Source organism: Zonotrichia albicollis, chromosome 2, assembly GCF_047830755.1.
Source record: "Zonotrichia albicollis isolate bZonAlb1 chromosome 2, bZonAlb1.hap1, whole genome shotgun sequence".
In the NCBI taxonomy this organism is placed as follows: domain Eukaryota; kingdom Metazoa; phylum Chordata; class Aves; order Passeriformes; family Passerellidae; genus Zonotrichia; species Zonotrichia albicollis.
The window spans coordinates 115,235,158-115,259,509 of record NC_133820.1 but is presented as its reverse complement, the minus strand read 5'-3'; the positions used below and the strand labels follow the sequence as shown (position 1 = coordinate 115,259,509).

The following is a 24,352-nucleotide window of genomic DNA, read 5'->3' as shown; positions in this document are numbered from 1 at the left end:
AACTCAGCCCTTCCCCCTCCTTCCAGCAGAGCTGTTCCAGCTGAAGTACAGTCCAGCCAGGGCTGCACCCTGAGACCAAACCTTCACCTCTCTATGGGGGTCCCCAGCTCAGCACTGCTCCCTGCAGTTGGCTGAGCCCCAGGGACACCCTGAGGATGGGGCTGGGGGATGCAAAGGCATCCTGGGACCCTAGAATCAAGGACATCTGCATTTCACCTCCCAATAGGTTCAGTTTTCCTCTGTGAGTGAGTGTGGGTGCTTCCAGCACCCACAGAAACCTTTGCTCTGCCCTAGGTTTGGGCTGAACCCAAACCCTCAGTCCACATCTCCCATATGCTGAAACTACCAACCCAGGTCTTACACCCCTTCCCTGAAGTGCCCAGCTCAGACCTCACACACCCTAAATCCCCCAGCCCAGGCCTTGCACCCCTGACTCCCCCAGCCCAGAAGGCAAGAAAAGGGAGAGAGAAGAAAGAGACCACAGCAAGGACAGAGAAACAAACGCCTAGAAGGAAGGCACAGCACCCACGGGATGGATGCTGATGGATTGGCAGCCAGCTATCCCAAGGCAGGATTTGTGACAGGGGGAGAGTGGAGGGGCCCCCTGGTACTCACCAAACTCTGGCACGAAGGGAAGGCTGGCCTTGGAGGGCAGTGCTGGTGGCGTCGGTGCCAGTGGCGTCGGTGCGGGTGCCTTGGAGCGGGGCGGGGGCAGTGGGGAGCACAGGGTGGCACCGGCTGCTCTCTCAGGGATGGGCACCTCCTCCTTCACAGGGATGCTGTGGGGGAGAGGAGCAAGCACTGCCTTATGCCAGCCCCTGCCTCACTTCCCAACCCTGATACACCTGCTGGGGGGTCACAGAGAACCCCCAAAAGGGACCAAACCCAGCAGGCCCAGACCCACAAAGCAATTCCTAAGACCCCGTGGTAAAGCCTTTCCTGTGCTTGGGTTATATGACTACTTTTGTAGCCTGGAAATGTTTTCCTGGCATCCAGCCTCACTCCCCTGTGTGTGCTTCACAGCCCAGGATCCTTATCTGACTCTGGGACACCTCAAGCCACCCACAGCCTTGAAGCCACATCCCAGAGCAGGTTGTTTTCTTTCCTCCAGTCTAAACAATGGCAGAGTTGCTTCCTTAGCTGGTTTGCTAGTGGCTGCAGCGTTCCTTGAGCAGGATGGGGGTCCTGGGAGTCCTAGGGGTGCTCTGTGCCACCAGCTTCCTTATGGTGGAGTGGACCCTGAAGATCCAGGGTGGCTGCTACAGCAGCAAGAAATCCTGGAAATGGAGCTTTTCCTGGCTCAGTGAGGAATGCCCCCAGCCCCAAAGCCGTGACCAATGGGGAGAGTGACCATGGGGACTGTCCTCCTCTGCACAGAGCCCAAGCAGCTGGGCTCAACCACTCCTACCTCCTATTCCTTGCTTCCTGCCTTCCTGAGGCTGAAAAGTGACAGGCAATCAATAGAAATCTCTGGGGCAATGTTGTTTTTAAGGGGAGGAAATTAAGAAGTTTCTCCAGGGTATAAAAATACAAGGTACCTTTGAAGCATCCATGAATCCAGGGAGAGGGCAGAGGCAGTGGGCAGAATTTCCACCCCAAGCCCTAGGGAGGTGAGCCCCAGGGGAGCTGCATGCTGGCACCATCCCCATCCTTGCCCCAGCTCCCTCCCACTGCACCACAAAAAGGAACAGCTGGTTAGACTGGGTATTGGGAAGAAGTTCTCCCCTCTGAGGGCGGTGAGGCCCTGGCAAAGGTTGCCCAGAGATGCTGTGACTGCCCCATGCCTTCAAATGTTCAAGTCCAGGTGGGATGGGGCTTGGAGCAACCTGGTCTAGTGGGAGGTGTCCCTGCCCTTGGCAAGGGGGGTGGAACTAAACAAGCTTTAAGGTCCCATCCAATCCAAACCACTCTGTGATGCCATGATTCCATGGCCAAAGATGCCATCAGCACACCATGGTTTCTGGGGATGTGCCTCCCAGCACCATGGCTTGTGCACAAGAGCTTTCCCTTAGCTTGGGGTGAGCTGGAGAAGAAGCTTCTCCCTGGCTGAAGCAGGAAGAAGGGAAGGACGGAGTGCTGGCTCTCCCTGGGTCAGCCTGACCTCATTTCTCAGCAGCCATTTCCATGGGAACCAGCCACAACCATCCATACATTAGGGAATGCTGGCAGGGAAGGAGGGGAGCACGGGCAGGGGAGCAGCACTGCTCCCAACACCACCAGGCAGGAGCTGCCAGAGCACCCAGGTGTGCAGAGACCCACAGACACAGAGGTGACAGTGCACAAGCCACAGGGCCTCCAGCAAGAGCCTGGCTGGGGTCTGCATCTGTGCAGCCACCCAGGATGGTGTTTGCCCCCCATCAGGGGTGAGGGTGGGGGGCTGCAACACAAGCCCCATGGCCAGCAGTGAGATGACAAGCCTCAGGCTCAGAAGGGCTCTGGCTCAGCCCCAGTCCTGTGCAGCCCCAGCCCCACCATCCCAGTGACCAGCAGGACGGGCATTCCCAGAGCTCAGGCACAGATAACACCCCGGTTTCCCAAAACACCTTCCCCACTGCTCTGCCTGCCCCACCTGTCACCATCCACTGCTGTGGCATCGCTGGGTTTCATGTCCCCCCATGGCTCCCTGGGGCAGCGTGGGTGCCCTGTCACCCCTGCACTTCCCAGACCCCTCTGCAGCCATGCCCAAAGGATGCCAGTCCTGCTCCAGGCAGGGTCTGCCTGGTGCCACCTCTGCCATCAGACAAGTGGCAAACCAGTGCCTTATGTGCTGTCCCTTATCTGAGCAGCACCTTAATGCTACCCTTTATCTACCCTTTTATACCCTTTATCTAGGCCTCTCTTCTAAGGGGGCCAGAGAGGGCTGCTCTCACACAGCCACCACCACAAAGCCAAAGCTCTGCCCAGGCCACCACCCCTGCCCAGCTGACCCAGCCCTCCAAAAAGGAGTCTACTGTCATCACCTCCTTGGACATCACTTTGTACAACCCCCTCTCCCCACCAGCTGCTCAGGGGTCTGCTCTAATCCCTAGATCACTTCCTGGGCATGGAGAAGGTGTCCCCACCCTCACTGACAGCCTCATCCCACAATCAGGATGCAGACATGCTCATGGGATCCTCTGGGGGATGTCCAGGTCTGAGTTGGCCAAAAGTGGGGGGCTCACAGCCCCGCTGCTGGCACTGGGAGGGCGGCATGAAGTGCAGAAGTGGTGAGAGAGAGCTCCCAGTGTTGGACACAGCTGCTGCCATCAACCCGTGGCAGGTGGTATCTCACACATCCCACACCCAGCAGGGCTTGGACGATCCTGTCACCTCCTAGCACAGAAATGCTTGGGGTGGCCCTGGGTTTGGGGGGGTGGTGAGAACTCAGAGTTTAACATGGCCTGGAGGAAACCACAATATGGCTCTGCAAGCAGCTAGGAGGAAGCACCAGGGACCACGGCAGCAAGCCGGAAGTGAGGGGAGATGGGTGGATGGTGTCACCCCAGAAATGCCCAGGTCACTTGCTCTGCTCCCAGGCTGTTTGCATACACAGGGCTGCTCCAGCTCTTCCTCAGCCCTCACTCTCAGAGATCCCTCCCCTGTGGGCACTTCCACCTCCACAAGGGGTTATGGTGGGGTCTCGTTCCCACCCAGAGACAGGGCCAGACCAATGCAGCTGCCTCACAGCTGCTGGCAAAGAGCCCCAGTCGCAGCCTGGATGGAGTGAGCATCACCCTGATGTGGGCAGGTACCACCCAGACCTGGGCAAGCATCACCCTGATGTGGGCAGGTACCACCCAGACCTGGCCAAGCATCACCCTGATGTGGGCAGCAGCTCAGCATAGGCAAGGAACATCCAGACATGAGCAGCCATCAGCCCCAACGTGGGCAAGCATCCCCCACTGTGGCTGGTCCTTGGGCAGCCCAGCATTATCCCCCCAACCCCAGGCCTTTCATGTTCACTGGCTGCAGAGACCACAGGGGGCAGGAGATGGGTTTGGGGCCAACAGCAGCACCCCAGGGCTGTGGGGCTCCCTCAGACCCAGCACAGGGCACTGTGGCCAGTCACCCCTCACTGCAGGGAGCTCCAGTGTGGATTGCTTCCCAAGCTCCCAGCAGAGGCTGCCCCACACACAGAGCTGGGACCCAACACCGCCATAGGGTGATTCATATCCTCACCCTCCTGAATGTCCCCCTTGTCATGCCAGCTGTCCTGCACCACAGCACCTCCTCCAGCCAGGGCATGGCCAGGCACCAGCACTGGCCAAAGAGCCACAGAACTATGGAATGGTTTGGTTGGGAAAAGAGCTTTTCTCATGCCATGGGCAGGGACACCTACAACCCCAGGTTACTCTAAGCCCCATCCAACCCAGCTTTGAACACTTCCAGGGATGGGGCAGCCACAACTTCTCTGGGCAGCCTGTGCCAGGGCCTCACCGCCCTCAGAGAGAAGAATTTCTTAGGAAATCATAGCTCTTTATTTTTACAATGTTCTCAAAACAAGAACCCACCTATAGCAAATATATTCCTAGTCATACAATTAAAGTGACTTCTGAAATCAGAGTTTTGGGGTTCGGCTGGTTAGTTATTAACTCCCTAATATATCCACATAATACACATATAACATACATATGGGTGCACAGACAGACTCCTGGATATATTCACTACAGCATCAAGACCTATGTCAGAAATATATATATATATATATATATATATACACACACACACACACACCCATACATATTTTCTTTTGTTGCTACCAAGCACCAACACATACCTTGAGGTATCTCTATGTTATGAGTGCATGACGGCACCCCAGGTGCCGGGGCCCTGTGGCCACCCAGCTGTCCCACACTGGCATAGTCCCCGGGGCTCTGCCACGGTGTCCCCAGAGTCCCCCAAGCCACGGGAGCACCCTTGTGTCCGGGGGTGCTGTTCAGCCACCGCCTGGCCCATCCCGTCCCGAGTCTCACAATGCAGCTCCCAAGGGAGGCTTATGCGCCCCCAGATCCCGCGGGACGGCTCCAGGGGGGAATCCCGGCCCCCGTGTGCGCAGCCTGGGGGGTGCCGTGCCAGCATGGGCAGCGCCTGTCCCGCGGCAGGATGCCCTGGAGTCCCGGGGCAGCAGGAACCGGCAGTGCCAGTGGCTCACAGGCCAGGGCAGGAAACAGCCGGCGCGGCGAGAGGCGCACCCGGTAGCGCCGGCAGCGCTCGATCCCATCCCCAAAATCCCTCCGCCCCGGGCCCGCCGGCCGCTCCTGCGCGGCACGCCCGGCACCGCGCCCGCGGTGCCCCCCTACCTGGGCAGGTGACAGCGACCGCGGGGGGACCGAGCGGCACCGCGGGCAGGGCCGGGGGAGGCCGGCGGGGAGCGCAGCTTCTCACCCCGGCACTTCCTGCGGGCTAAAAACAGCAAAACTTCCTGAGTTGGCCGAAGCGGAGGCATGGCTAACACCAAATCCTCAGAATGGCCATTAAGAGCCCACGGCACGGCCAGCACCAGAACGCTGGCACAGCTGGCATCCAACACCCAGCATGGATGGCACTAAATCACGGCACAGCTGGCACCAAACCAGCATGGACAGCACTAAATCACGTCACAGCTGGCACCAAACCAGCATGGACAGCACTAAACCCACGGCACAGCTGGCACCAAACCAGCATGGCAAGCACCAAACCAATGGCACATCCAGCACCAAACCAGCATGGCAAGTACCAGAACACTGGCACAGCTGGCATCCAACATCCAGCATGGATAGCACTAAACACATGGCACAGCTGGCACCAAACCAGCATGGCAAGTACCAAACCAACAGCACATCCAGCACTAAACCAGCATAGCAAATACCAGAATGCTGGCACAGCTGGCATCCAACATCCATCATGGATGGCACTAAACCCACGGCACAGATTGCACCAAACCGGCATGGCAAGTACCAAACTGATGGCACATCCAGCACCAAACCAGCGCAGCTTGCACCAAAGTGGCAGCCATAGGCCCCATCATGCCCAGGCAGCTTTCTGGCCAGGGCAGGATGGAGAGTTGCTCCAGAAGGATTTGGGTGACTGTCTCGGTGCAGAAATGCAGTTCCTGGGGTGCCAGGATGGACACTGTTGATCTGAAGTCCAAGGAGCCCCAGGGACAGGTGCTGCCCACCCCATGGCACATCAGCTCCCCACATCAGCTGCCTGAGCCCCCTCCCCACCTCAGCATCCCAGCCCAGGCCCTGCAGGCAGGGGTCAGAGCACAGGCAGAGGGATCACCTCCACTCACCTTACCACAAAAAGCCCAGTGGGACACAGGGATGGGAAGCTGGAGGGGAAACCCAGCCACTAGCACTCCCATTCTCATCCTGACTGCACACATCCAACACCATCAGTCCAGCTGGATGGTCCCATCCAGTGCCTTCAGTCAGGACAAACCCAGTCTCACTCCCAGGACCCCCCTGAGGGGACCACCTAGACCCCCCAGCTCCAGGAGCATATCCCTTAGAGTCTGTGGGTCCTGGGGAGGTTGCAGGGAAGGACTCCTGGGGTGGAGGTGCCACACAAGCTTGGTGACATTCCCCCATCTCACTCTGGGAGGGTGCTGGCACCCAGGAGCTGGTCTGCCCCCTCCAAACTGCACTCCCAGTCCTCATCCCCACATCTGCTTGTGCCCTGCAGGATTTGGGAGTGCACTGGGTGGTTGGGACATCAAAGGGGGGGGCTGCAAGTGCTGCTGTCCCGAAATTCCAGCCTGCTCCTGTGTCACCTGGCCACAGCAGCTGGCAGCAGCTTGCCCCATGCTCCCTGTGCGTGGCAGTTCACTGCCTGGCACCCACTGGTGTCCAGAGTTCCTCAGGCTTCAGCACTGCCTACATTGCAGGTGGGGGGAAGGCAGGGCCCTACATTGCTGTGGGGATTGCACCCAGCCCATGCCAGGCGGGGGTGACCTGGCTGACTGGGATGAGCAGGGTGGATACATTCAGCTAGAGCCAAAATAAATGTTTCAGCACCCCTCACCCCGGTGCTGGTAGCCCAGGGAAATGTGCTGTGGTACCCCAGGGGTTGTGCTGGACTTGGGGGAAGGGTTAGTACCCCCATGGGATATCCTGGGGCAGGGGGTACCCCCAGGACATGTTCTAAGGTCCGGGGAGAGCATAGGCAACCCATGTTGTGACCCCAAGGGTCCCACCCACATCTCAGTAGCCCCACACACAGACCCAGCCACCTTGGGGTATCCCCAGGGCCGTGTCCCTGCCACCCCCCCTTACCTCCGGTGGGACACAGCCCTGGGGGGCAGCACGGGGGGGCGCTCAGGCACCGGGGGGCCCTTCAGGCTCTGGCACTTGGTTTCCACTTGGTGTCTCTTGGCCGGCAGTGGGGGTCTGGCCCTGCTGTCAGTGGGGGGCTTGTCCCCAAAGGCTGCTGGAGAGGGATCCTCCAGGGCTGGGAGATGGCTGCAGGATGCAAGGGGGGGCTCGGGGCTGTCCCCCGATAGCAATGGCGAGAATTTGAGGGGAGGGCGGCAGCCCACCCTCGGTGGGATGGGTGGGGGCAGCTGGGGGAAGCCTGCCCCCCTGTCTGGCTCCAGCGGGGGGGTCCCAGCAGGCACCGGCGGGCACCGGGGCTCCGGCGCTGGCGCAGCGCTCGGGCGGAAGATGTGGCGCTTCATGGGGACAGGTCTGGTGCCAGGGGGCTGCTGAGTCCCGGCTGGCGGTGCCTCGGCGAAGGCTTTCTGCAAGCCCAGCAGGATGCGGCGGCGGTGGCCGGGCAGCAGCACCCCAAGGCGGGTGAGCTCCTCGTCCGTCAGAGCCCGGCAGTCCCACACCGACCACAGCCCGCTTTGCTGGAAGCTCTCCACATACTGGTCGAGGTGGACGGCAGACAGCCAGGCAGACACCGGCAGGGATCCCTCCTCCTCCATGGCAGGGGGCTGGCCACGGAAACCTGCACCACTCAGTGCATCTTGTGCTGCCAGCAAGGCTCAGGATGACATCAGGACCTGGGAATGGAGACAACAGGATCAGGATCAGTCCCAAAACACACACCAGGTGAAGCCTGGAGTCCCAAAACCAACATTCCCAGTGAAGCAACCTGGTTTTCTTATGGCCTCCAACCATGCTGTGTCCCCAGGATCACCAAGTCCCGAACTGGCAGCCTGCAGGAGTGTGGAAATGCTGGAGGGTCCCAGTTTAGGCATTGAAACATAGAGGTCATCCCTTTACAGATGAAGGGACCATGGGGCCCCAGCTTGGTCCCAGGGGTTGACATTTGGGCTGTGGGACAGAGCAGTAGGGCATTATCCACATTGTGGATAATCAGGGAATATGCCTGAATATGCATGATTCAAGGGCAGGGGAGCTGTTAGCTGCACCTCAGGGCTGTCACCCACCAGGATGCAGCTCCTCTGGTTTACAGCAGCAAGCCAGGATAGGGTGACATGGACAGTTGGATCCAGAAAGCTGTCCCCTCTCCCAGGCTGTCCCTATCACAGCCTGTGGCAGGGTGCTGTCACTGGAGCCCTCATCCCAAACAACACCAAACCCCTCCTCACAGACCATATGCCCACTATGGCGTTGCTCCCATCTCCAGAGCCCTGTCTGTCCCTGGCATTGCTCTGGCATGGTGGCACCACACCCTGGAGTGCTGGCAGACCACCTTGGTGCTCACACCTAGCAGAGTGCCCTTGTGGCATCCAGAGCGTGGGACATGGGGCTCATTTGGTGTCCCAGCTCCGGGAGCAGAACACCCAACCCACACCATAGCTGTTGGCAGGGCAAATCCCTGTTATGCCCCAAGCAGCAGATGGGATGCCCTGCCCTTCCCACCCACCAGCATCACGGCCTCGGCAGGCTCCAGGCAGGAGGCAGATCCCGTCACGCCGGCACACACAGCGCTGCTCGTGACCCCGGCACCATCTTATTTTGTGTTTGCTGGAGGTTTCTCTAGACCTGCTAAGAAGGAGCCAGAGGATTTCCTGGAGCTGTAAATAGGCCAGTCTGATCTGCTGTCAGAGTCACATTTGCTGTGACTCAGGCAGGCCCCCCTCAGCAGCACTTGCGGTTTTGGTGCAAAGTGCACAGCTGAGCTAAGCTCGCTCTCAAGCCAGCACAAACTGGACACTGCCAGGGTCCCTGCAGCCAGTGAGCCCTGCACCTGGAGACACCAGCATCCCAGTGGTGCTGCTGGGCTGTGGCCACAGTGCCACTTCCCTGGCACTTCCTGGCACAGTTTGGCTTTGCTTCAGGCTCCAAGGATCAAGTGTCCAAGGAAGGAGCAACAGCGCTGGCTGACCCCTGTGGCTCCTTGCTGGCAGCACCAGAGAAATCAGCAGCACCCAGGACCTTCCCAGCACCCAAAAATGCCTGATTCAGAATAAAATTCTCTCTTCCACCTCCACACCTAGAAAGCTCTCATCTATTACTGAAAATGTGATGGTGCTGGGTGACATTGCTGTCACCACATCTCAGTGACACCAGCACAGGCAGGCTCCACCCCAGCTGGGCACTGGCTGTGGAGGAGCAGAGGGAAACACAGTGACAGCAGGATGGGGCTCCCACAAATACCCCCTGTCCTGGCTAAAGCCAAGGAATCGCCACCAGTGTCACCCACTGACACCGGTGCCAGCATCCCCAGTTGTGCCAGGACATGGATGCAGTGGTGGGACACAGCTGGCAGGAAGGGACAGCTGCACCAGCACTCACCACTGGCGCTGTCCCAGCACTATCTGGGGTGGCTGAGGGCCCTCCTTGCTGCTCACCAGGGACAGGGATGGGGACACAACACCAGCGAGGGAAGTGTCTGGTGTGCCAGGCTGGCAGCTCCCGTTGCTGTCGGGCCCTTTGCCCTCACCAAGTAAATAATTCATCAGGCCTCTGCTAGGTTCCCTCCTCCAATCATTAATCATTTAACCTCTGTGCTAAACAAGATGAGGATATTCCAGAAGCAAAACCAAGACAGGGAGATGCTGTGACCCAGCTGGCTGCTGGGGTTTGGGGGGTGACCCTGGCTGTGGCCCCTGCCCAGCACAAATCCTCCCAGTGCTGACCCACTGCATTCCTCTCTGGGATTAGGCAACACCACAGGGGCTGTTTTGTAAGAGACTTAAAGGCTGGACAAATACTGTGAAGAGGGAATGGCAAGGGCTGCCAGCACCCTGGCACTGTGGCTGGTGCTCTGGGGGGATAAGTCAGGATGCCAAAATACCCCTCAGCCCCATCCCAAACCTACAGAGCCCTCACTCTCCCAGTGCTGGGGATGAAGGATCTGGGGGTGCCTGGTGCTGGTTCCCTTTTTCTGGACCAACGGGCTCAGCAAAGCCCCCCTCTCCCCAAACTTGGGTGTTGGCTGCTTTTCTGGAGGCTTTTGCAGCTACTCCAGCCCACCTAAGATGCCCTCAACTCAAGAGAAAATTTGGGATGCACCTTTTCCCCCAGCAGAGCTGAGCATCCTGGCCCAGGGAGTAGCCCCCCCGTGATGCAGGGGTGTGCCCACCCTTCTCCCACTGCATCACACCACTCCCTCAGGGCCATGGGCTTCCCAGCCCTCAGGTAGGGCACTAATGAGGGCTGGGCTTGCTCGATTAAGGAGCTGTGCATGCCATGGAAGCTATGGGCTCTGACTGAAGTGACAGGCAAGCAGGCTCCCTCCACTGGCTCCAGCTTCCCCTGGGTAATCACTGTTACCCCTAACAACGTGCCAGGAATCCAGCAGTGTGACCAGGGCCATCAGGATGTCACTGACAGAGCTGCACTCAGCACCCAGGCACCAGGTAATGAAGTGGTGGCCATCCCACAGCTCCTCCCTGCCACAGAATAGTGGCCATGAGCCAGGAAAATCCAGCACAGGAGCCCTGCTGGGTGTGTGGCACCCACTTGATTATCTAGTTCCTACTGCAATTCCTCCTCCAGTGCAGGCAAACCCTGCATGCACCCCATGGTCCCCTTGCCCAGCTCTGTGGGAAATCAAGGAAAGCTCATTACCAGCACAGGTCCCTGGGCTCAGCAGCAGCAGCAGGAGGTGGCCAGCCTGCCCGTGGTCCAGCTGGAGCACTGGAGGTTTGCCCAGGGGTCTCTGCCGGCTCCGGCACTTCCTCAAACGCCACCTCAGAGATGGGAACTTTCCGGAAAGCCGAGCAGAGCTCTGAGCTAGGATGTGGTGCAAGAGCCCAGCAGAGCTGTGAGGCCTCAGTGTGGGGAGGCACTGACCACAGCTGCCATGAGAAGGCTGGATCTGAGGTGGTGTGAGCCCTGGGTGACAGAAGGACGGGGCAGGGCTTTCAGCAGGAGAGGAAGGAAGAGCCAGGCAGGGTGATCTCTGGGAAGTGAGAGCTCAGCACTGCTGCAGCAGGAACCAGGTACCAAGGACAGGGCGTTGTGGGGCTGCAGGACAAGCTGAGCTCTGGCCACTGGGCAGAAAGGGATAAGCAGGAAGGTGGCTGCCAACACCCCAGGACCCCTGTGGATTCCCAGAGAGGGCAGTAAGCTGTAACCCACCAGGGTAAAGCCAAGTGGCAGAAGGACCTGTGGGAACAGGGGGAAGGGGCTTCTTCAGCCACCACTGGACAACCAGACTCACACCACAGCAATTTTTACCCTTTCCTGCCTAAATTAAGGAGAGATCCTCAGACCATGGGCCACAGCCAGCCAGAATGAGGCCAATGTCACCAATGTCCCTGCTGGATCCAGGGGGTGAATGAGATGTCCCCAACAGACCTCCCAGGACCACTGCAGATTCCCCACCCAGCTGGGAATCGAAAGCACCACATCCTCACCCCGAAACCGCCCAAGCAGGACCCTCAGCAAGCAGTGATTACCCCAAACTCCGCAGACCTCTTCCCACCCAAACCCTCCACACCCCACCTCAGTGGGTGCCCACCTGCTCAGCAGCACCCAAGGTATTTCTTGGGAAGGTGAGGCTTGTTCATTTTCAAGATCTTCTCAGCCAAAGAAATTGCAAATGATATTCAAACCCCCCAGGCGCTGTTCAGGGATCAAGTTCAGGCTTGTGGAATCACAATCCAGAGGTGGAATTGCTTCTCTGGAGCCTCCTCCCTCTGCCATGAGTTGCCATTTCCAGGTGGTTCATGTGAAGAAGCCAGAGGGCTCACACACACACCAGGGTGTGCCCCCATTCCAACCCTGTGTGCAGGTGGAGGGTGTGCAGAGAGGTGGGAGGTGGGCAGTGATGAAGTGGGTGAGAAGTTAGGAACAAGGGGGCAGGAAAACTGAGGGTTCCTCACTTTCCCAAGGTCCCACCTGCATTCCCCTTCCTCCATGGAAGCAAAACCTGGGAGGGTGAAATATGTCCCAGGCTGTGGCACCAACAAACAGATGAGTTTGCATCAGCAAACAGCATTCCCTTCCAAGGTGTTGCTGCCTGCCTCAAAAATCTAGCCAGAAAAGGGGCAAATACAGCTACAAATTAGCAAATCCAGTAAAAAAATGTGGTAAATCCGACCAGAATTGAGGAAATCCAGCCAGAAAAGGGGTAAATACATCTGGCAATGCTGTCACTACCCACTGAGTTCCACTGGAATGCTCTCAGCTCCTGACACACTTTATGGAAGCTGCCAGCAAACTAGGTCAGGAAGCCAAACCCCACGTGCACAGCCACCCCAGAGGAGCCCCAGTGTCCCAGGGTCTGGTGATGCTGAGGCGGGGGCTGTGCCAACAGGCCGGCTGCAGAGGATGGGACTCTGTCCCTGATGGGTCCCTGGGAAGCAGGGCACCTCCTTCCTCTATGAGAAATCAGCCCCATTACCAGCACTACAACCATGCAGGTCCCTCTTTCACTTTCTCATAAATGGGAAGTGAAAGTGTCACGGGGAAGGGGTGACCCCTCCAGCTGTGGATGGGGTGCACCCTTTTCCAGCCCTGATGCTCTCCAGCCTCCTCTTCATGCTCACTGGGGTGCAGATGTAGCCCATGCACAGGCCCTGACCCCACAGCAGGGTGACACCATACTGGGGCCATCCCCTGGATCCCCCTGGCTACCACATCACTGCAGATAAGCCAAGGCAGGAGATGCTGCAGCAGAGACAGAAGCACAGGGACCACCAACCACTCCCCCTTTGTAAAACACTTTCTACACAGCCAGGCTCTCCCTCACCTGTAGATTTGGGGGACCCATCTGCAAAGCACTCCCAGGCATCAAACCCACCACAGCCAGAGTCCTGCTACAGGAGCTGCATCACTCCCTGCCTCCCACGAGACACCCCCAAAATCTCCAGGGCTCACCTTGTTCTGAGGCTAAGCTCTGGCAGTAAACACATCCTCAATATTGCTCTAAATATCCCTTATGCCTGATGTCCTGGCTGTGGCCCATAAAAACACATCCCCAGTAGCTGCTGGAGCACCCCCAGAGAGCCACCATAAGCTCTTGGAGGAGTTTTCCTTGCTGACTTTCTCCCAGCACCCCAAAATAGCTACCCAGCCCTAGCACTCAGCTCTGTGCCTCCAAAAATTGGCTTTTGGGGCTGAACCTACAAATTAAAATTGGTGTCCCTGCAGTGGTGCTGGATCTAGGAACCCCCTGTGCAGGTGCAGCCCGTGGGCACCCCAAACCCCAACCCGACGGCCCCAGCAGTGTGAAGGTGTCCTGTGGAACCAGCTTGCCATTACTGCAGGACAAAGCAACCACCATCCCAGTTCCAGCTGCACAGCACTGGAAAAGCTCCAGGCCTCACCAGACAGACTGGGAAGCAGTGAGGAAGAGGAGGAGGAAAGCAAGGGAAGCCCACTACCAGCATCAGCTGGCATCTGGATACTGTTGGTGGTGTTAGTGTGGCACAGGCACTGCTGGCAGGGGCCAGCAGCTGACGCTGCTTTTTGGCTATGAACAGGGACATGCCAGATCCCCAGCAGAAAACAAATCTGCCAGCTGGGCCCTCGGGGTCCCCTTGTCCCAGCTTCACCCCTGGCATGGGCAGCACAACCACCCAGTGTCTCCCAACATGTCACTCACTCCAACCAGGCAACAGGACCCCTGCAGTGGCACAGGAATGGGGGCTATCAGCAATGCCAGGGCTCCCTGGAGACTGGGACTGAGCTGGGTTATACTGGGGCTGAGCTGGGAGAGCTGGGATATGCTGGAAGTGAACTGGGAAGGCTGGGGTTAAACTGGGGTTAAGCTGAGATGTGCTGGTATTGAGCTGGGAAGTGTTGGGGTGAATTGGAATATACTGGGGAGGAGCTGGGACGTGCTGGGGAATACTGGGATTAAACTGGGATGAACTGGCTTTGAGCTGGGATGCGCTAAGGTGAACTGGGGTGTACTGAGATTTAGTGGGGGTGCGCTGGGAATAAGTTGGGGTTTGCTTGGGGGCACCTGGGGAGTAGCCGGGTTCAGCTGGAGCGTGCTGGGGTTGAGCTGGGATTGAACTGGGGTGTGCTGGGGGTGAGCTGGGATTGAGCTTGGGTGTGCTGGGGGTGAGCTGGGAGTGAGCTCGGGTGTGCTGGGGGTGAGCTGGAGTCTCCTGGAGGGCAGCGGGAGCATACTGAAATTGAACCAGGGTTGAGCTGGGATGTGCTGGGATTGCGGTGGAGGGGTCTGGGGGTGAACTGGAGCATACTTTGATCAAGGTAAAGTGTGCTGAGAGCCAGCTGGGGCGCACTGGAATGTGGCTGGGGAGTACCGGAGCTGAGCTGGGGTATACCGGGGCAATCTGCAGCACGAGTACCCCAGTCGGGGGGGTTGGGGAGGGCGCACCACTGTTGCACTGAGCCGGGGAACAAGCCATACTCCCCCCACCGCCCCAGCAGCTCCCAGTATCCCCAGTGCCCCCCTGTGTGCCCACAGAAACACGTGGAAAGAAACACGACCTCCCCCAGGAGAGAAACGGCGCAGAGAAGGCAGTGTCCCCCCTCCCCTTGTCCCCTGTCCCCGCCCGAGCCGGGGGTGCCCCCGCAGCCCCCCGGAGCACCCGGTACCTCTGTCCGGTGGCAGCGGCGGCTCCCAAAGGATGCCGGGGCGCTTCCCGGGGCGGGGGCACTCCGGGCCCCCCTTGCCAGGCCCGGGCTTGTTCCCGCACGGAGCTTTGGCTGCCTCATGGAAACAGGATTCAAGGGGAAAGCTGCCAGGACTTTCCCCCAAAAAATAATGAACGGGTTGCGCGTGGGGTTCTTGCCTCCCCGCACAATTCCCAAGGTCTTGGTGGGGGGTAAGAAGGAGAGTGGGAGGGCGGGGGGACACAGAGGGGACGTGGGGTGTCCATGGCCAGCCCTCACGGCTGCCCAGCCTGGGACAATGGTCCTTTCATCCGGCGCTCAGGGACCGGGACACGCTGGCTGCCGGCTCCGGGGGTGGCAGCCCCCCCTGCTCGGCCCCTCGCCCACGCGAGGCCAGGGCAGGAGGGGCCAGATCAGCCCCACAGCCCGGCCATGCTGCTGCTGCTGCTCAGGGGGCCAGGCTCAGCCCCACAGCCCGGCCATGCTGCTGCTCAGGGGCAGGCGGGGCCAGATCAGCCCCACAGCCCGGCCATGCTGCTGCTCACTGGGGCTCAGCCTGGGGGCCAGCGTTAAATACCCCAAAAAGCTCCCTTACTGTCTGCATCCCCCATACTCCCAGAATTCCCACTCCCCCCGACCACCACATCTCCCCTGCTCCCTGCCCCACTCCCCGGAGCCATCACATCCCTTACGTTATCCCATGCTGCTCCCCAGACCCAATCACACATCCCTGCTCTCCTATCCCAGACCTTCGGATCCATCTGGGGGGATACCCTCCCAGAGCCTTTGGCAGAGGATAAGGGTGCCATGGCCTTACCCACTTCGGGGGTGTCACACAACAAAGTGCTGTCTGAGACCCCAGGGGCCTGCAGCAATGCCTGATCCCTGAAGTGCTGAAGCCTTGTACCCCTTCCCAGCAGCATTTCAGGGATGATCCATGTCAGCACCTGAGGATGTCCCCAGCACAGCCCTTAGATCACTGCCCCCCTCCACATATCCTACCTGTGCCCCAGCTCTTCTCAGTGCCCCTGGCATCAGACATGTTCCAGAGCATATTCCATTTCCCTTTGGAGGCATCTTCTCTCTCTGGTCCTGCAGCTCTGGGTCTCCAGCTGTACCTCCCAGAGCTGGCAGAGCTAAGCCCTCCCCACAAGGGGCTTTACCCCATCACCTGCCCTGCTCCGTGTCCCCCTGGCTCGAGCTGCTGCAGCGTGTCCTGTATCCAGTGCGGCTCCATTTCCAACCTGCCAGGCGGGTGGTGGCCAGGTTCCTTTTTAATTGGGTTCTATTTTTAATTGGGAGCAGTGCAGGAGGGTGGGAGGGGGTGGAAATTAACAGGAGAAATGGGAAGCAAGTCCCTAGTGCCCACCCCAGCCCCACAGGTGACAGAGACACAGGCACAGAGGATGGCACGTGCTGGACAATGCCACCCACCAAGACCCTGTTGGGGCACACAGAAGGGCTGGGGCCTGCTGAGGTGTTGGGGTGCCACAGCACCGGGAGAGCAGAGATGGGGGGCACGAGCAGCATTGTCCCTGGGTGCACCCCAGCAGGGGACAAGAGTCCCAGGACTCCACAATCCAGGGAGTGCCAGCTGTGTTCCCCAGTATTCTCCTCCTGGAGAAGCCAGGATGTATCCCCCCGGAGTGCCCCCAAAGTTTAGCCCCCCATGTCTCCTCTCCCAGAGGAGGTTTTGGGGGAAATGTACTGGTGGTATTGGCTTGGCTGGGGCTGTGGGAAAACCAGCTACAAGGAGTGTGTAGCCTCATGCCTAATCAGTGCCCAGTGTAAATTCATTTTAGGGGTTTCTCTGCCACCCTCTGGTGGCATCACCATCACCCAGAGCCCCCCTGGAGGTGAGGGTCCCACAACCTCTGAGGGTCCCCCCAGCAACCACCATGAGCAGGGACTCCCTGCCTGAGTGCACTGTGGGGACAGGGATGGCTACGAAAGGACCAAGGTGGGACAGAGGCCGAGTCCCTCCCATGCCAGATTCAATTATTTTATTCCTAAATAATCAACTCTGGTACAAGATACAAAATCTCCCATGTCCCTGTGCACCCCCAGAAAAGGAGGGGGCAGGAGCATGGCCGAAGACCAGCTCCCAAACCCCCAGTCAAGGCCTCAAATTCCAGTGGAGGAAGGGTCCAGGCGCCTAGCTTGGAAAGGGTCCCCATCCTAGAAAGGCAGGGGACAGGACAGGAGCCTTCAGAGACCCACAGAACACCGGGAGGTGCCAGGAGCCCCCCCAAGTCCTTTCAACATGCCTGAAGATGCTGGGAGCCCCCAGAGACACCGGGCACTCCTGGTGGTGTGAACTTACCCCAAAACCTCCCCCACACAAACCTGAAGATGCTGAGACTCCATAAGACCTCCCCCCAACATGAATGGAGATCCCAGGAGCCCCCAAAACGCCCACCACAACACATCTGGAGGTACCACGAGCCCCTCAACTCCTCCCACATGCCTGAAGGTAAGACCCCAACATCCCCTCCAACATGCTGGAGGTGCCAGGAGCCTAGAAGCTTCCCCTCTACATGCTTGGAGATACAAAAAACCCCAAAGGCCCTCCTTCCCAGCATGCCAGGAGGTGCCAGAAGCCCCCCAAACCCCTCTGCACACCCAGAGGTGCAGGCAGGTGCCCAAGCATCCCCTGGTGCTGGTCTGCTGGGGGTGGGGATCCCATGGGATGAAGGCATTTCTGTTGAACCATAATAGAGAGATGGGGAGCAGGAATGGGGGGCAGAGGGGGAGTGCAGTGGAAGGGTCTCCAAGACTGAGGAGCAGGCACAGGGACTCCCCTTTTCCTCTGCCCTCCCCAAAAGCTGAAGGTCACTTTGGGTTTGCCACCTACACGGACAACTCTAGTGTCCCACAAGGGCTCAGCGACCAGACAACCCCCAACTTCTCACCCTGGGGGACCCACTATGTCCCTGCTGTCCCCAGACAGGGGTACACCAATGAGGGGGGTCCCCCTGAAACCCAAAGTGGGGGTGCATGTGTACAGGTGTGTGAGATAGAGACACAAACCATGTTGGAAGTGGGGGGATAGGGAGAGGAGCCCCCGGGGTGGGGGTCATGTCAGGCTGTCCTAGCCAGGGGAACGAGGAGAGGAGCTCCCAGGGGAATCAGGTCAGGCTGTCCTCGTCGCTGCCATCGCCACGCTCCTCCTTGCTCTCGGCCAGGGAGCTCTCGTCAATGTTTTCCAGGGAATCCGCGTGCTGCAGGGACAGCTCGGACAGGGCCAGGGCTGGGAGCCGGCTCTGCTCCGGGAACAGCCAGGGCTTGAAGTGAGGGTCATGCTTCTGCTTCCACTCAGGGTACTTGAGGCATGCCTTGTACATCTTCTTCATCGCCTGGCAGGAAGAGGGAGGTGGGCACAGAGACCCCTCACCCCTACAGAGACCTCTCATCGCCACCCCCGTGCCACAGACTCACCTTGGGGGCCAGGAACTGGGAGGATTTATTCACCACCCACTTCGGTAAGGAACCTGGAGAGAAGGGAGGGCAGCTGGGAGTGGGACCCCCAGCATCCCCCCAGTGCCTAAAAACCAGGACCCCCACATGTGTGACCCCCACAGCACTCTCAGTGGGCACATGTGGTTAGAGAGGGAACAGGGTTCAATCCATACTGCTCTCCGCTCTTGCAGAGGTTAAAAACAGCGATTTCAGCATTTTGGGTCCTTCTTCAAGCCACAAAAATGAAAGATTTGAAGAGAACAGGCCCAAGATGTTTCCTCCCGACATTGCTCCATGCTCCATCTCAAGATGCTCCTACTGATGAGCCCTTCCAAGCCCACCTTGAGCATATCCACAGGTCCTCCTGAACCCACCCTGAGTCCCAGTGAGCTCAACCTGAGACTTCCTGAAGCCCAGTGTGAGGCCATCCTGACCCTGCCCTGAAGTGCCAGAGCTCCAAATGAATCCCCACTGAGCCGCCCCCAGCCCAACCTGAGCTCCCACTGAGCCCCCATTAAGTCTGAGTCAGTGCCCATTCAGCTTCCCCCAGCCCACCCTGAGCCCCCCAAGCTACTCTTGAGCCCCCACTGAGCCCACAGCCCCCATTAAGCCCCTGAACTCCCAATGAGCCCACACTGAGAACCCATGAGACCGCCACTAAGCCCCCCCTGAGTTCCACCAGGATCCCACTGGGTCCCCCAAGCACACACTGACACAAGGGAAGGACTTGAGGGTGCTGAGCCCCAGGGCACAGAGCTGGGGGTGCCTCTCTCACCTTTGGGGTCCACCTGTGCCAGGTAGGTGATGGTGCAGCTCTTGGCTCCCGTGCCCTCGATCAGGTAGCCTGTCTGGATGGAGACAGCCCGCACCATGTCCTTGCGGGGGGGATACTTCTGTGGGGGGCAACAGGGAGGGAGCACGAGTCACTGGCAGGGCAGGTGGGGTACAGAGGCACCAGCCACAAGCAGGGCTTGTGCAGAGCCCCTCAAATCTCCAAACTCTGAGTGAGCCCCAGCCCCAGCCCAGCACCGCAGCACCCCTGGTGCCCTGCTAAACTCACAGGATGCTTGACAGAGTAGTTCATGATGATGTAGTCAGAGCCTATGGGCAGCCAGGAGCGCAGTGTGACCACGTCGCGGTTCTTCAGGGGCTTGGGACACCTCCCTAGGGACAGCACCAGGTGGGATGTTCCAGAGTGAGACACTCACTTTCAAGATCCCCTTCTGCCCTCCAAATCCCCCCAAACTGGTATGCAGACTCCTCCCTTCCATACCACACACCATGGATCCCCCAGATGCCAAGCCCAGGGTGGAGTGGTAGCAACCCAGGGATTGAGCCCTCTCCCAGGAGCACCCAGGTCCCCCAGACCCCTCCTCACAGGCGTAGTATCCCACATCGGAGTTGGCCGTCAGCCTCCCGATGTCGAAGGTCTCGATGACGTTGGTGTCCCACTTCTTGCGATACTCGATGTCATGGAGCACGTCGTAGAGCGTCTCTGCCGGCACGTCCCTGCACTCCATCCTGCACTGCAAGGCAGGAGCCATCAGACGCCTGCCAGGGACCCCCAGGGCAGCAGCTCAGCTGTGGGGACCCCAACAGGGTGGCAGTGGGGACCTCGTGGTGGGAGGATGGCCATTGGGACCCCCAGGTAGGAAGGTGGCAGTGGGGAACCCCAACAGGATGGCAGTGGGGACCTCATGGTGGAAGGATGGTTATTGGGACCCCCGGGTGGGAAGGTGGCTGTGGGGAACGTGTAAGAGGACAGCAGTGGGGATCCCAAAGTGTAAGAGTGACTATGGGGACCCCTGGGAGAGAAGGAGACCATGGGGACCCTCAAGTGGGAAGGCAGCTGTGGGAAGCCCCAGCAAGTGGCGGCGGGGAGGTGTCTCCTTTCAGATGTTAAAAAAAAAAATAAAATCAATGCAGTCTCCTCCAAGAAGACCTGGATCCCAACCTGGATCCCAGCCATCCCTGTAGCACAGGCACACAGGGCCTCAATGCAGTGTGGAGCTGAATCCTGGGTACTTGGGGACCCTGCTTCCCACCTGCCCCCCATTACTGTGGATGTGCACCCCCCAAAGTGGTACCCCTGCACAGGGGAGCCAAGAGGAGCTTGTGCCTGGTGCCTTGGGGCAGCATGGATCACAGAGAAGGGGTTGGGGGTGCAAAGCTGCTCCATCACTACGGCAGCCAGATCCAGGGAAGGTGAGGAGCCAAGGAGAACGGAGAAGGTGAAGGGAGGGGATGCCATCTGCCGAGGTCAAGGACGCTGGAGCCAAGCGTGGGGCAGGGAGAGCAGCCAGCAGCCTGTCCCTGGGAATGCCACTGGCTCCTGTTATCCCCAGGGATGGCACCAGCTCCTTCGGCCCCCAGACCCTGCAGTTCAGGATTTAGGGCTGGCCCTGTCACCCCAGCACACAGTACTAGAGACTCCCTGGCCCTGGAAAGGGGCACAGAAGCACCCAGCAATGGGGCACAACCTCATATGGCCCCTTGGTGGGACTCAGCCATGGAGCCTGTTCCCCCACAGCACTCACCCTCAATCCCATCCTTGCCCCACAGAGCCCAGCCCCACCGTGCTCAGATCCATCCCTGCCCCATGGAGTCTGCCCTCAACCCCACCGTGCTTATCCTCAATCTCAGAGACCCATCCCTGTCCCACAGAGCCCATCTCCTGCTCCTCCATTCACCCAAAAACTTGTCTGGGAACAGGCACCGCTGCAGGGCAGGTTTGGGGAGGGCCTGCCTGGATGACTTCCTTGAAGAAGCCCCGCTCCCCCTGCAGCCAGGCCAGCCCAGCACCATGCTCAGGTGCACGATTCCCAGAGCAGCAAGGCTGGTCAGGCCAGTAGTGCAGGACGTGCCCTGCAGGTGACTCACATCCTGGGGGGGTGCCAGGAGGGTCGCAGCAGGAGAGGGGATGGTGCCACCTGGGAAGTGCCTGGAAACACATGCCCCAGCCTTGAGTCAATATTGACTAATGGGGTGAGAAGGAGGAGGAGGAAGAGGAGGTGGAGGTGGAGGAGAAAGAGATGAAGTCCCCAGGGCTGGAGTTATGCTGTGCCTGAGGGAACAAGGAATGGGTGCCAGACTGTGGGACAGGAGCAGATCGAAAGACACCCACCACCCCTGCCTGCAGCCACCAAGGGAGTCCCCAAGCTCATCCTCACTGGCAGCTTTACCAACACCCCAGACCCCCCCTCTGCTGTATCCTACAGGATGACCCCTGGCCATCCTTTGGACAGCCCATTTAGAGGGGAAACCATCATCCCTGGGAGATCCCAGATGCCCAGGTACCAACTCACTGCCAAGCCGGGTAGGATGGGGTGTCCTGGCTGGGTTCCCCCAACCTGTAGCCAGTCCCAAGGCCACCAAATGTCCCACTGAGAAATCAGCCATGGCACCAGCTTGTTCCCAGACTCCAGAAAACAGGTTAGACGGGAGCTGCATCCCTAATGGAGGGGGGCGGGGAGGAGGGGGCGGCAGCCTCAAAGCAGGGCGAGACCTTCAGGTTCCACTTAATTAGGCAAGGAATCCAGGAGGAATCCAGGATGAATTCAGGGGGAAACCAGCTCTTGGGAAGCTGCAGAGAATGCCCAGCACCCACACAGAGACCCCCAGCACGAGGGGCAAACCCCTGGGGTGCAGCTTGCCGTGCCACGTCAGCAATGCCACATGTGTCCCTCCCTTCAAAATCCAGCAGGAGCATTTCATCCTGGGTGGGATGGTGGGCCTGGCTGCTGCTGGGGGCCATGGGGTGGGGACAAGGAGTGTTACCCCACAAGGTCTCCAATACCCAATGGCATACACATGGAATCAACAGACAAACACCCAGCAGGACCTTTCCAAGCAGGATTTGTCTAAGAGGGCGTGGAAAGAGGCAGGACCTGGCTCAGGGACCCCCGCAGGCAAAGACAGCTCCAGGTGCAGTGTCGGGAGCAGCTGTTCCAGGACATCCTGGAGTGGGCTGGGTCCCTGCCACGCCAACGTGGCACACTGGGATTGTGGGACAGGCAGGGGACGCACCCAAGCACCACCTCAATCTGGGGAACGTTTTGGGATGCAACCCCCAAGTGCAAGCAGCAGGGCTGGGGGACACAAGGAGCTTGGGGGGGGCGGGGGGGGGCAGGATGCACTGTCACACAGAGCCATGCCTATGCCATCATGCCTGGATGCCACAATGATGGACACTGCATCCCACTCAATATGGATCCCCACCTCTGCTGGGATGGGGCAGGGTGCAGGTGGCACCAGTGACCCCCTACACCCCAGAGAGCACCATCCTCCCTCCCAGGGTTCACTGCTGCCACCAGGGCACAACGGGGATCCGTTCCTTGGTCACAGCAGCCCAAACTCCTCCAACATGCTACAGTGGAAGCAGCCCAGTGGTTCCAGGCAGGAGCTGGGCACAGCCACTGCCAGTGCCCCAGGGACAGGTTTCCCCAGCAGGGCCAGTGCCAGTTGCTGCAGAGCAGTGTGTGAGCAGGCCGCGTCGTCACTGCTGCCACCGTCACCACCCGGGCTCGACACCACGGCAAGGATGATACCACCCACTATACCAGGGCAGCTTAATGGAGGTGCCACCAGGGACAGGGACACCTGCCAGAGACTCCAGTGTAACCCCATCCTTACGCTGCTCCTGTCTCAAGTTGTCTCTTGATTGCCAGTATCCCTGCTTTGCCAGAGGGAAGGGCCAGGATAAGAGTGCACCTGCCTGTGCCAGCACACTGGCACCAAGAGGAGGGACCCACGGGGAAATGCAGTGGGGACATAGGGAGCGCTGGGCAAGGGGGACAACCCCAGTGACAGCAAGCCAGTGGCTGCAGGCTCCAAGGAATCCCCAAGCCAAGCCCTGATGTGCAGCAAGCACGGGAAGTACATTCCCAGTGGGTGAAAAGAGGAGAAAGCAGCACCCAGGACCCACGGCCCCACACACCCTGGGGATTCCTGTCTGTCCCCAGTGTCCCTGCACAGCCCTCAGCGGTGCCTGCTTGTCCCTGTCTCGGCCCTGCTGGAGTTGTGTTTGTCCTGGCGTCCCCAGACTGCCCATTTGTCCTGCTGTGCCAGTTAACCCCACCTATCCCGGCGTCCCTGCTGCCTTCGGGGCCCAGCTCGGCATAGTCCCCCCTCGCCCCAAGGCGCTGCATCACCTGAGGGACCCCACTATTCCCTGGGATTCCCCCTCACCCCTGGCTGGTGGTTAAACCCCCGAGCTCCCACTCAGCCCCTGTTCACTGTGGGGTTCCCCTCCCTCCCCCAAGCCCAGGGTGCAGCATCTCCCCCAGGGTCCCTCCTGCCCTCAGGTCCCCGCGCCCCCCCTTTGCTGCTGGGTACCCCGATCCCGGGGGGATGCCGGGCCGGTGGGGGGGTCTCACCGCGGACTGGGGGTGCCCAGGGTGGATGGGGATGTCTCACCGTGCACCAGAGTGTGCCGGGCGGGAGATCTCACCTTGATCTTGTGGAGGGCGCGCTCGGGCTCCAGCAGCTGCACCCAGACGCCCACCCCGCCCTTGCTGTAGGTGAGGCTCCAGCCCTGCTCCGACTCGCACTGCGCCCGGAACGCCCCGAAGTCCCGGTCGTCGGGGATCTGCACGCTGTCGCGACTCGACATGCCGCCGTCGTGACCCGACATGGCCCCGGAGCGCCGCAGCCCGCCGGTGCCGGTGCCGCCAGCCCCTAGGGCGGCATTGCGGGGCGCGGGGCGCGATGGGACCGGCAGGGGCGGGGCCGGGGCGGGGCCGGGCCGGGAAGCGCCGGGGGCGGGAGCGGGGGAGACCTGAGGGAAAATGGGGGGAACGGGAGCACCGGGAGGGAGGAGTTGGGGGATGTCGGTGGGGGTGGGGTTACCGGGAGGAGCCGGGGGAAAACGGGAAGGTCGGAGCTGAAACCGGGGAGAGCAAGTGGGAAGCGAGAGCACTGACTGGGAGGAAGGGCAGGCTGTGGGAGAGGGGAGCAGCCCGGACCGGCGGGATACCGGGAGC

At 59.8% G+C, this 24,352-nt stretch overlaps 2 protein-coding genes across 8 annotated transcripts in view; both read right to left on the bottom strand.

The window, feature by feature from the left end:
- The window catches only part of ARAP1 (ArfGAP with RhoGAP domain, ankyrin repeat and PH domain 1), a 36,493-nt gene extending 21,236 nt beyond the window's left edge, over positions 1 to 15,257 (bottom strand). Inside the window, exons 1-3 of one of the 7 annotated variants that reach the window (XM_074536122.1) lie at positions 14,895 to 15,257; positions 7,236 to 7,966; positions 616 to 779 (exon numbers count right to left, since the gene is read on the bottom strand). In XM_074536122.1, the coding sequence (XP_074392223.1) occupies positions 616 to 779; positions 7,236 to 7,888 (817 nt within the window). In that variant the 5' untranslated portion in view covers positions 7,889 to 7,966; positions 14,895 to 15,257. Of the gene's footprint in view, positions 1 to 615; positions 780 to 4,756; positions 5,164 to 5,279; positions 5,516 to 7,235; positions 7,967 to 8,796; positions 8,952 to 10,946; positions 11,175 to 14,894 lie in introns of those variants that run through there. The other 6 variants (XM_074536118.1, XM_074536121.1, XM_074536120.1 and 3 more) reach the window with 6 other exon arrangements.
- Positions 15,258 to 16,898: 1,641 nt separating this feature from the next.
- Positions 16,899 to 24,003, bottom strand: STARD10 (StAR related lipid transfer domain containing 10). Its single transcript, XM_005487152.4, has 6 exons — positions 23,821 to 24,003; positions 19,750 to 19,897; positions 19,432 to 19,535; positions 19,147 to 19,264; positions 18,351 to 18,403; positions 16,899 to 18,268 (listed from the first exon to the last, which is right to left on the bottom strand). Exons 1-6 carry the CDS (start codon positions 24,001 to 24,003, stop codon positions 18,041 to 18,043), a joined length of 834 nt encoding a protein of 277 aa, XP_005487209.1. The 3' UTR covers positions 16,899 to 18,040.
- Between the last annotated feature and the right edge of the window lie 349 nt (positions 24,004 to 24,352).